Source organism: Choristoneura fumiferana, chromosome 18 (genome assembly GCF_025370935.1).
Source record: "Choristoneura fumiferana chromosome 18, NRCan_CFum_1, whole genome shotgun sequence".
Classification (NCBI taxonomy): domain Eukaryota; kingdom Metazoa; phylum Arthropoda; class Insecta; order Lepidoptera; family Tortricidae; genus Choristoneura; species Choristoneura fumiferana.
The window spans coordinates 16,525,679-16,537,719 of NC_133489.1; the positions used below are offsets into that span (position 1 = coordinate 16,525,679).

The 12,041-nt window shown below is 37.2% G+C and overlaps 1 protein-coding gene across 3 annotated transcripts; it reads right to left on the minus strand.

The window, feature by feature from the left end:
- Nucleotides 1-4,469: 4,469 nt before the first annotated feature.
- Nucleotides 4,470-11,399, minus strand: MESR6 (misexpression suppressor of ras 6). 3 transcript variants are annotated; one of them, XM_074101585.1, is made up of 4 exons: nucleotides 11,313-11,399; nucleotides 5,673-6,548; nucleotides 5,356-5,601; nucleotides 4,470-5,140 (listed from the first exon to the last, which is right to left on the minus strand). In XM_074101585.1, the coding sequence occupies exons 2-4, from the start codon at nucleotides 6,498-6,500 to the stop codon at nucleotides 5,051-5,053; spliced, it is 1,164 nt and encodes a 387-aa protein (XP_073957686.1). In that variant the 5' UTR covers nucleotides 6,501-6,548; nucleotides 11,313-11,399; the 3' UTR covers nucleotides 4,470-5,050. The 3 variants fall into 3 exon arrangements, with proteins under 3 accessions (XP_073957686.1, XP_073957684.1, XP_073957685.1); XM_074101583.1 differs by lacking the exon at nucleotides 11,313-11,399 and adding an exon at nucleotides 9,992-10,184; XM_074101584.1 differs by lacking the exon at nucleotides 11,313-11,399 and adding an exon at nucleotides 9,807-9,962.
- Nucleotides 11,400-12,041: the final 642 nt, after the last annotated feature.

Sequence of the window (12,041 nt, forward strand, 5' to 3'; positions counted from 1 at the left end):
TAAAATTTCCAGAAATAAGTGAACTATAGCCAGGTCAATAACCGGAAGCATCACTCGTTATAATTTTTAATTTATTACACTGTCAAGTACCTACTATTAGATACTTAAGGGGGTCATAAAACGCTTTATTCTCCTTGTGCTTTATGTTTTCAAGTACAATCTGAGTAAATACATAAATCATAACGTGTCGTAAACCCGCCGAGCGGAGAGCACACTGCTAAAAATACTGAACGTATTAAGTTTGTTGATTCTGGTAGCGTGCTGCACGATTTTATTCCCCATGCATGCAAAAAAAGGAGAATTCACCTATCCCGTGGTATTGTAATTCCTTGACTAAATGAATTGTGTTACAATGAAACAGTAAATAATTATCTAATGTGCACGTACGTAGGGTACCGAACGTATGCACCTACATCAAATTTACAAGGAAAATTATAACGGCTACGTAGCTTGAAAATTATTAGTAGTTTAAGAGTAAATAGCAGCCTAAGAAATAAAGTATACCTACCTAAACTTGGAAGATTCCTACACAATACGAAATCCTCAGAAAAATATTAAGTCTACTTGATTTTTTCGTAAATTTCTACGGAACCCTATCTTGGGGTTGTCCGGTTTTTTTAAGCTACCAGTTGTAAAAATGACATTAAAATTAAAATATTTTCATCATCATCCAGCCTATATACGTCCCACTGCTGGGCACAGGCCTCCTCTCAGAACAAGAGGGCTTGGGCCATAGGTCCCACGCGGGCCCAGTGCGGATTGGGAACTTCACACACACCATTGAATTGCTTCGCAGGTTTGTGCAGGTTTCTTCACCGCAAAGCTCGTGGTAAATTTCAAATGTAACTCCGCACATGAATTTCGAAAAACTCAAGAGGTGCGAGCCGGGGTTTGAACCCACGACCCTCTGCTTGAGAGGCGATAGGTCAAACCACTAGGCCACCACGGCTTAAAATATTTTAGTTATTATTAATTTATATTTCCATTCTTCCCGTTTCATTCTCAACAATAAATCAAACAACTAGATAACGAGTGCCACTAACCACGACAGTTTTTTGTGCATAAGCCATAGTTGACAACCCTAGAGCGACCGCCGAGCTTCGGTATGAAAAGTGAAGTACATACATGTGATTGACTTCTGTACCTATGTATCTGTTCTGTGGTGAAATTATCATTTGTTAAACGTTGTTTGCCAAATGATAGTCCTATAAATTCACTGCTAATAACATAACCAACTTAGAAAAGCTGAAAACCCCCCACATTGTCATTTCAAAGTACGATAAGTACCTCGGAAACAGCTGACCCGATTTTGATCAAACATAGTAAAGAACCACCGCAAGGAAACTCGCTTTCACGAAAATAAGTTTTTTGTTAAAAATGATTTTTTAAATAAGTATAAGCTTTTTGCAGACTGTACTTACTTTTTGTTGACTGTACGTGCATGTCATCCAAACTAGAATATATTTCCGTACTACCAAATTTCAAGCCGGTCCATAAACCGTTGAGGAGATACGTCCTGCAGAGACGATCCTGCCTGGACTACTAGGATATCACTGCCAGATTATTGCATTATCACCAGATTTACATGTAAGATGCCAAATTTCAAGTCAATCCGACCACTGGGAGTACCTACGTTATACCCCGATCAGATCAGAGGGTCTAAATTGCGTTATGTTTCTGGCGCTCGCAATCGCAATCAAATAACAGTTTTTGCATACAAACACGGCAAATAAGGTTTCAGGGATTGAACTCGGGACCTCAAGCTTTGCAGTCAAAGTCACTGGCCACAGTTAGGCTAAGTGGCCGTCATTTAAAAATATTGATGAACACGACAATCAACGAGGAGTTCATCAATAATAACAATAATCAACCATTGTCAATTGGCAAAATTCACCAGGATTGCCACAATATGTGCGATAACATGCCATTTTATTGACAAATAGCTATGTTAATAAAATGTTATTGTATGTAATTGGTACCTACGCAAATTTCCGAGGCCCGGCCTTGCATGATATAATGTCACAAGATCGGAGCGCAGTTGACCCCAGTTGCCCCCAATCGAAGGGCTAAATTATTTGCCCGGTCACACCAATGCTGTGTTATTGCTAATCATACCTACTACTTTGTCTGCGTTTATGTTCATTACTAGCTTTTGCCCGTGGCTTTGCCTACGTAGAATTCGGTAATCGCGCGCTGTTTCCTCGGGAACTGTGTATTTTTCCGGGTTAAAAAGTAGCCTATGTCACTCTCTGACCCATAAACTATCTCTATGCCAAAAATCAGGTCGATACGCCGCTACGTTCGGACGTCAAAGACGGACAAACATACAAGCACAAAAACAAAACACACACTTTCGCATTTATAATATTGGTATGGATTCCTCAGTAACCATTATTGCTTTCGCATTACCTATTTATTCATAATAACTTTGGCATAGGTACGGTCAGCATCAAAAGTAGCTGGTTACTTTTTTACTCTGTCACATTAACACATTTGTCAATCTTGTATGGCGCTAAGTACGTGGCTGTAAAACGACAAAGTACAAAAGTAACCAGCTACTTTTGATGCTGACTGTACGCACGAAAAGGATAGGTAACACATTTTTGCATCATAAACAGATTCAGGTTCGCGTCCAAAGTCAAAGTCAAAATATCTTTATTCAATTTAGGCTATAACGCCTATAACAAACACTTATGAATGTCAAAGAAAAATCTACCACCGGTTCGGAAAAACCTCTGTTGAGAAGAATCCGGCAAGAAACTCAACGAGGCATAGTATATATTTTTAAACAGATTTACAATATTATTAAATGATATCTACATAACTCATCACAAGTATTTAACACAACTTTATTTTTAACACAGTAGCTTCGCTATTTGAAGTAGGCAAGGGCAGAGGCGCTTTACCTATAGTGCAGGGTGTGCGTTGCACACGGGCGCAGCGGTGTTAGGGGCGCCGATCGCGGCACTTTGTATCTATTCCATTTTGACCGCGCGCTTCCTAGATGCCGCTAAAGTAATAATTGCACACGGGCGCTACATGGGCTAGACGCCTCTGGGCATGGGATCGCCAATGCGGATCGGAATTATTTCCTCCCTGTCCATGTTATAATCATTAATGTCTTCTTCACAATAGATCTGAATTTTGTTTCCGTTTCATTGGTAATATTTTTTTGAATTTTATTATAAAAACGTATGCAATTTCCCAGAAAGATTTTTTGGTTTTAGCCATCCAGTCCATCTGTGTTGCGCCACATATACATTCTTTTACTTTTGTCATGGCACAACAAAATTATAAATTAAATTAACCTGTCCTCTCCCAGAGGCACAAATTTGTGCCCAAATTCCTTTGATCCTGTTATCCTGGGAGATGACAGATTAAATTATATTGGCTAAATATGGAGCCAATATAATTTAATGGATTGGATGGAATTTGGATTTTAATGGAATGAGATTGATGCATTTCTATTTAGGAATAGAGACGTGATCCTTGACTTTTGGCCTCTTGGAGAGGCTCAGAGTCACGCAACGAGCTATGGAGAGAGCTATTAGTATTGTATTTTTTTTGCTTTGTGTATATTCATTCTATGGTTGGAGTTTTTTTGCGTGATAGAATCCGGAATACGGAAATTCGTCGAAGAACGAATGTCACCGACACAGCTGTAAAAATATGCAAGTAGAAGTGGCAATGGGCAGGCCACATCGCTCGAAGAACAGATAACCGTTGGGGAAGAAAGTTCTCGAGTGGCGCCCGCGAACCGGAAGACGAAATGTTGGCAGGCCTCCCACTAGGTGGACTGAGGACATCGTGCAAATTGCGGGCAACCAAGCAAATGCAAGTGGCGAGTTGACTTGGTTCTGGCTGATGATGATGACGATGATGAATAGGTTCTATGGTCTTCTAGGAATCAGATTGGTCGACTGTACTGCGCCTGGTCAAGTTTTAGACCATTTAGAGAAACCATATAATTTTAATGGCCCAAGTCGTGAACTTTTTGTCATAGGCGAGAATCTTTTGTTGTTTATCAATTAACATCGATTTACTTATTACCTTATAATAAGTTTTTAAGAAATGAATATGCAACCGCAAATAGAACCCTGATTGCCAATTTGCGGTTTTTAATAGATATTTTTATCTACATCACCGACTTCAAAATATTTTGTGATAAGTACCTACTTTTGTATATACGTTTTGAGCAAGTAACAATTGTATATCTACTTCTTAGGCCCAATAAGCATGAATTCTCCTTAGGTACTTTAGTCTTTTAAACACTGCCATCACGTGGCATTGCTAATTGACCTGGCCAAAGTGACGTGAGGCTAACTACCTAAAATTCTTAGCAGGCTCATGATAATATTACAATAGACTTGACGAGCAAGACAACAAAGTTTTAGGTGATAAATAATATTTTTCAAATACTTAATTATTTTAGGTTTGTGATTAAACAACCTTAACAATGAAAACTGCTGTGATTAATAAAATTTTATTTCATAATTGTTAAGCGGTCGTTTACCGAAAAAAAAAGAACAGAAAAACGAAAAAAAAACCTAACGACATCGACATACGCGTTAGCGAGAGAGGACAGGAAGAGTTTGATAGATACAACTAAAAAATCTGCCTCGTTGGTTTTGGTAAATCATTGCTGGAATTGATTTTAATAAGATTTACATTTAACATTCCAATGGCAAACGTCAGCGTTCACTGTAGGTACTGTAAGTTTTTACATGGTACACATAACTAAGTAGGTATAAAACTAAATTTATGCCGTGTTTTAGCTTCGATACGTTTTAGCTGTTTGAGCGAAGGCATAAAGTGGTTATATTCATAACGCTCAACATTGCAATATATTGGGTTAGTTTTGGCACCAGTCGAGTGTAAGTGTAACTGAGCGTCTCGGCAGCAGCCCAGCGAATGGATTAATGGCTTACTCCAAATTAACAGCTAACTATTCCATGCCATACAGTTAAAAATCATTTCCGCAGGGCAGGCAACTCGATTATTCTTCTTCAAAATGAGTTTTTTTTTGGCTATAACTTCCGTAGTTAGAGCCTCATGCATCTTCCAGATAATAATATACGGGGTCGTCGGTGTCATAAATTTCTTTAACCATATGGAGGACTAGAGACTGGATATAGTCCACCTGGAACAAGCAAAAATAACAGCCAAATATTAAACAGTTCGACAACTTATTTCCTTTAAATGTTCAGTCACCAGTACCAATATCTGACACAATAAGCGTGCATAAATATCTTATAGCCGGAATGACGTGTCAAATATTTTTGCACGCTCCGCTATGGCAGATATTAATGCTGGTGACTGGTCATTATTAAAACATTGTGGTAAGTATAACTATACCTGATCTGGAGGACAGTAGCCGTCGCCGGTGGAGCGAGCTACCGTGATTAGAATTGGCACAGGCAGGGATTTTAGTAATGGTTTTATGTACGTTTGAATCTTGTGTCGTACTTCTTCTTCGGTGCTGATGTGATACGGCAACCCGCCTTGGTCTCTAGTGCAGCCTGCTGCGTATACTACCCACCAAGTCGGAGGCTCACCCAGTCTCTTTGCTTCTGATAAAACCGCTGTAGCAATATCTGAAACCTATATTTCAATAACAACAAACTGTCTTATATAAATAATGTTAAGATTTTAGGAAGCAACATGCGACTTACTTTACAATAAATTTCCGTTTTTTCCCCTTCATAATTTTCCAAATCATTATGCACTTCAAGATGCTGAAACAAGCGTTCAAGTTCTTCCAGTTGTTTTTCACGTGATTCCACAACTTTTTCCACAGTTTCGATATCGTCGCTATCGGGAAGTTTAAATCCGAAAATCGGCTCTAAGCGATCGTACAGCCTTATTTTTTCGTAAACAGATAAAAAAGGATTTCCGGTGCTAAAGAAGTCTAAGTCGATATCGAGCACGTAAGGGTGTGAAATTTTGAGTTCTGCTCCAAGGTTTTGCATCGGAGCTTCATCTTTACTGTTTTGTGGTGGATCTGGAACTTCAGCTACTGTTAAAGTAAAGGCCCGTTTGTTATCGAGTTCTTTTGAAAAGAGTGCGTCGGACATATAATAAGGTTCTTTACTGTCTACTCTTAGCAAGCCGGTGTCGGGGTGGTCTCCCACCTGTATGACGCGAGATCCGTCCGTGAATTGTTTCGCCCAGGGTGGTCGCAGCCAAACAACACGATTTAAGTGTCCAGCCGCCGCCGCGGGGACTATCCAGTTCTCGATTTGTAATAAAGGCAGAACTTCCCTGCCAGCGCGGGCTTCGGCCCCCTTTAGTTTACGATCTATAAGCATATCGGGATGCGCGTCGAAGTGGAGAAGTGTCGATCCTTCCAACGGCAATTTCTTTCCGCCGATAGCAGAGTATATAAACTGTAAGGCATCGTTGTGTTCTTCCACTACATAAACTGGTACTTTTTTGAAGCGCTTCAGAGGTGGTAGATCGCCAGTATCGTTAACTTTAGCCATGTCTTGATCATTGATCATGTATCATTTAGTATTTACTGGGCTTGAAGTGAAATATCGTCGGTGATACTATAAAACAAAACATACTTAATAGGTACTACAGAATAGAATAGTAAGTAGATAAGATACCGTGGAACATGATCATTTGTAGTCAAGGAAACTGTTTGAAGTATATATGTATAAATATATAGTAAGTAATTTGTATAAGCGTTATTAGTTTCACAAAATAATCTTTAAAATAGCTATACGTAGGTGTATACTGTCTAGCTAGCCGTCTAGTCAAGTTTGCCTGTAAAATATAATGAATAATATTTTGTGCTCCAGACAATATTCCGGCTAAATAAATTGTATTATTATTATTATGTCTGAAGTGCTGTAAGTCCTTGACTAAGTCAACATAACATTGCTCCACGTCCATACTGTCTGTTTTCTGCGCACCGCACAAATTTGGGTCAAGGCTTCACCCAAAAAATATTCTAAGGGAAATACCATTCTGTTTACAAATTTGCCTCTGTCGTGATTTCGCAAGCAAAATAAATGATTTCCTTTACATATTGCCACCGTTACGAAGTAAAACATTATTAATTTATGCATTACCTACATTTGTTAGTACAAGTCGTATAGGTGTATAAGTCTCACCCGATGTTGATAATTCAATAATGATTTACAAGACAGATTAATAAAAAAACAGCCAATGCAAATGGACGCAAATAATCAATAGTTAAGAATCTTCGGCTACTCCAAGGGGAACCTATCTCGCATGTCCTCATTCATTTCTATAGGTTTGCGTCCTATAGTAATTTATGGTCGCTTTTCTATGCGATATTTAATAGGTACCTATGCACGTAAATTCTAATTAGCACTGAACAGCGTGACAGATACCTACGCAGGTACCTATTCTTATCTCGCTGCATCATCACATTAACCTAAATTATATATTACCTGCTATATTCCAAACATCTAACTAAAGGAACGACTAACTAAATGCTCACACAGCAGGAAAAGTCTATTCTTTCGCTGCTGTCTGCTCTTTTAGATCAGGGTTTTAGGAAATAAAGCGAAACACTTCAGCAGGCAAAGGTGACGTTGGCATCAGAAGTAATTCCGTATTATTCTAGGCCGTGGGTCACGTTGAAAGTCATCAAAGAAGCGTAGTGTTTTCCATTAGCGGTTCTTCGGGCTGATGCGTAGAACCCCGCGCTGGGGTCGGGGGAGGGGTGTTGTGACGGCTCCAGGGGTCGATACTGCGCGTCACTGACGTCACTACGCTACTACGCCCGCCCAAACATAACCCCGCGCGCTCTCCCTCCCCCATGACCTATTGCGCCGTTGCGCCCACCTGGGTCAAGGTGTGGAAGCCGCCCTGGACCCGACAGAACGCTCTGCTGGTGAACGTTTAAAGATATCAACTCTATTTTTGGACCGAGAACGTTTTGTTTATACCTGCACCGAATAAAAACATAACACGATACCGCATGATCTCTATTTTTAATCTACATATCCTCCTCACTTATCTAATTTTTTTCATAAACAATTTTGAAAATTGCAATTTTAAGTTGAATATTTCGCAAACTAATCACTGTATCGAAAAATCGTCTTCACAATCCCCTTAATGATTTTAAAACACCTATCCAAAACCACACAATAAGGTTAGACCAGAAAAAAAAAAGTCAAGTGCAAGTTGAACTAGCACAAGAAGGGTTCCATACCATTATCTATATAACATTAGACATTAGCAAAAAAATCAAGTTTGTTGTATGGGAGCCCTCCTTAAATATTTATTTTATTTTAACTATTTATTTTTAAAGAGATTATACAACTAAAGATTCTGTGAATATTTCAAGCGTCTACCTGTTGCCGTTATTAATATCAGGCAAAAAACGGCAAAACAATATTGTTTGTTGTATGGGAGCCCCCCTTAACCTCCTAACGCCCAGAGTCCTTTATAAAGGACTTATTGTAATTTGAACTTCAAACTCTTATCATAAATGACATAAAGTTTAATGTTCATACATCAAAAATTTGACTTGGGCATTAGGAGGTTAAATATTTATTTTATTCTGTTATTAGTATTTGTTGTTATAGCGGCCACAGTAATACACAGTCTGTGAAAATTTCAAGTGTCTAACTATTACGACTCAAGAGATAGAGCCCTGTGACAGACGGACGGGCGGACAGACAGACAGACAGGCAGACAGCGGAGTCTCAGTAATAGGATTGGGTTGGCACCCTTTGGGTATAGAACCCTAAAAACACCCTCATTTTACGTCTATGGTCTACTAAATATTACAAGTTCTTTTTTTCTAGTGCCAAATGTTTGGCATTCAAACCAAATTTAAAACGAATGTAAAACGAATTTCGGCCCATCCCTAGTTTATATTAATGAGGCTGTATGTGCTAGAAAATTTGCTGTAACTAAGGTTTTATGGGACATTATGGATACCAATTGACCTAGTCCCAAACCAGTGGTATAGCATGGACTAATGTAGATGTGGGCGAAGTCTTATCAGCGAGGCCCCTTTTCTATGGTTGCATCGCATTTAAAGAGGCCACTGTCCCAAACTAAGCAAAGCTTGTACTATGAAATGGATACTAGGCAATGGATAAAACAAACATACTTATATAAATAAATACATACTTAAACACATAAAACTGTGATATCTGTAAAATTGTAACTTTGGAGATAGCACAGTTTTGTCGCAAAGAAGCAATATTGAACATCCAAGAAACGAGAACAAGCATTTGTATTATTCATACAAATATCTGCTCCGCTCGGGGATCAAACCCGGGACCTCAAGCTTCATAGTCAGGATCTCTAACCACTTGGCTATCTGGTCATTGTTTGTTTTGGTAAAACAAACTTTTTTTTATTAAACTGTTCTTATTTGCTGACAAAAGTGAATATCAGCCTTTATCTGCTGTATAGCTTAACCTACCAGTGACAGATGCCAAAAATTTTATTTCAGTTACAATAAAAAATAATTTTTGAAATATATTTCAAGGGCTATGATGTTATTTCCTTTTAATTGTACAGTTTTTAATGATACAAACATACATACCTCCTCAATTATTTAAATACTTATATGAATAAAAAAAAAACTACACAATAAATAATTAAAAGATTCTAAGTTGTGGAAGCAATGGTTCAGCTGACATTTGTTAGAATTACCTTTGGTTTAGTTTATAAGTTGGAAGTTGAAAGGGATTGAAAAAAAATATTTACTGGCAATTTAGGTGTCTTCAGTCACTACAGGTGGCAATATGAAGATAATAAATAGTCTTAATTGCAGTTTAAAAAGGTATTTTAACCAGTACAAATATACCTACATAGCTACATCACATCACTCTAGTCTGAAAACTGAGTCCATAATTTTCTATTAAGATTTAACATTTTAATGTAAATTTAAACCAATAATGTTCTTGTTAAACTAACGAGTACTTTAGAAATTTCTAATCGGATTGAATAATTTTATAAATATACTTTTGAATAGTAAGTTTTTCATTTTACAAACCTGATTTTGGATAGTCAGTGCATAACCTACATTACTTTGTGCTTATGACTTAGCTTACAAAATCTAACGTTCAGATTACATTTTAACTGAGGGCAGGATCGAAATGTTAGTGAAAAGACTAATAAAAAACTATTCTGGTTCTAAAAATTAAAGTCTAAATAGGTAATATTTGTTTCAATTCAAAGTTAATGACATGACACGACACAGACAGTAAGAAGATATATTTTTCTTATAAAAAAGTGAATTAGTTTTCGGTCCAAAATATGCGTAAGTGAATAAAATTAACATGTTGATAAAATTATAGAATAAGAAACCAGAACAGACTAATGCAGGTAATGCAGTATTTGTTAAATAAATGCACAAATAGTTGGCAAGCAACATTACAGTAATCAAAAGAATACACATACAACTTACTACAACATAATAATTACAAACCACCCACCCAATACAAGTCCAATTAATAGGTAATGATAGATAGAGTAGAGAGAAAAGATGAACTATAATATATATATATATATATATATATATATATTGTTGACTTTCGATATAACTGAAGATAATTTATAGGATTAGGTAACAGGTTAGTGTAACAGTACGATACGGACTGTTGCAACTTGCAAGTATTTTATCCCGTATCAGAAAAATACAGCTTTGATTGAATGGTATTAAACCCCTTGTCTTTCCAGAAGCAAAGCAAAATAAAATAAAAACTAAGCTCTTAAAACACAAAAACGAACACGCACGCACGCCGTTTTATTTATTTAGAAAACCCAGGTAATCTATGTAGTCTGTGATGTTCCCAAAAAATTAATAAGGGATACAACAGACTATTTTTCGTACTCATACTTACTTAATTTCATTCATCACCTTTAGAACTATTGAACTTACTTTATAGAAATGCAGTTAATGTACTGGAGTCTCCTTTTTTTCGTTATTTCAGCTATTCACATTGTTTAGGGTTCTATAAATAAATCCCAAGCCCCACTTCAATAAACACTACACCAAAAGAAACGAACCAGTACCTAGTAGTCCCCGAGCAAGATGTATAACTCGCGTACTTTATAAAGGACTAATTTTAACACTAAGAATAACGGCCGAATGTACTTTATAAAGTAGAAATTGTTTATTGAATAAAGAATTTTGAAATAATATCCAAAATAACAAAGCAGGTCAACCACGTCTAGGTCTAAACGCTAAGTTGTTAAAAAATGTCAGGACTCAGGACAGGAGGATAATAATTTTATGGTGATCCGTATCGTAGCGTAGAGGAGTTCATTAACACTCGTAAACTAAGATATCATGACACGATAGTAAAGTTTACCTTATTTCAATTTGTCAAGTAATAATTCGCACACAGACTTTAAATTTGCACAAAATATTCACACATTTTTTCAAAACCCGTCATTACACTGAAAAATATTATGACACTGTCAAGCAAGGGTCTATCAAAAAATTTAACCTGTAATGTGGCACTACACCCGGCTCCATCAAAATACAAATTTTAATATAAAGCCGGATAAGTACAGATCTATTGAATATTTTTTTCACACCTCTCCTTCAGAAAAGTCTTCCTCCCTGATGAGAGGGAGCAGTGCAACTTTTCTGTTCAAGGCATTTCTAAGTGTTTTATTGCAAATGCCATTTTTTGAAGTTGATAATTGTATTGTTTCCCTGTCAAATATGTATGTGTACAGTCGAGTTCATAAACTTGTGAACAAAAATATCTGAACACGCCGTTAACGATAGAGCCGTGTGATCAAATTTTTGCTCACAAGCTTATGAACTCGACTGTACACATACATGTATTTGACAAGGAAACAAAAAATCATTCCTTTTCTTTTCATATGTACTTACCATCCTCGGATGTTATCTTACCCTCTCTTAGGTAGGTATTTGACAGGATTCGAACTTCGTATCTTGCCGTCCTGATGCACGTGCACTAAAAAGGCGCTGCACTTTTTTATTTGGGAAATGCATCGAAATAGTAAGTACAGTCGCGTTCATAAGCTTGTGAGCAAAAATTTGATCAAAAATTTGTTCACATATTTAT

What these genes read in the sequence shown, in the direction of transcription:
- MESR6 (XM_074101585.1), bottom strand. Translation starts at nt 6,500, where the DNA reads ATGATCAATGATCAAGACATGGCTAAAGTTAACGATACTGGCGATCTA. An exon ending in AAACGGAAATTTATTGTAAA is followed by an intron (nt 5,602 to 5,672) that starts GTAAGTCGCATG and finishes ATTGAAATATAG; the next exon opens with GTTTCAGATATTGCTACAGC. An exon ending in GCTACTGTCCTCCAGATCAG is followed by an intron (nt 5,141 to 5,355) that starts GTATAGTTATAC and finishes TGCTTGTTCCAG; the next exon opens with GTGGACTATATCCAGTCTCT.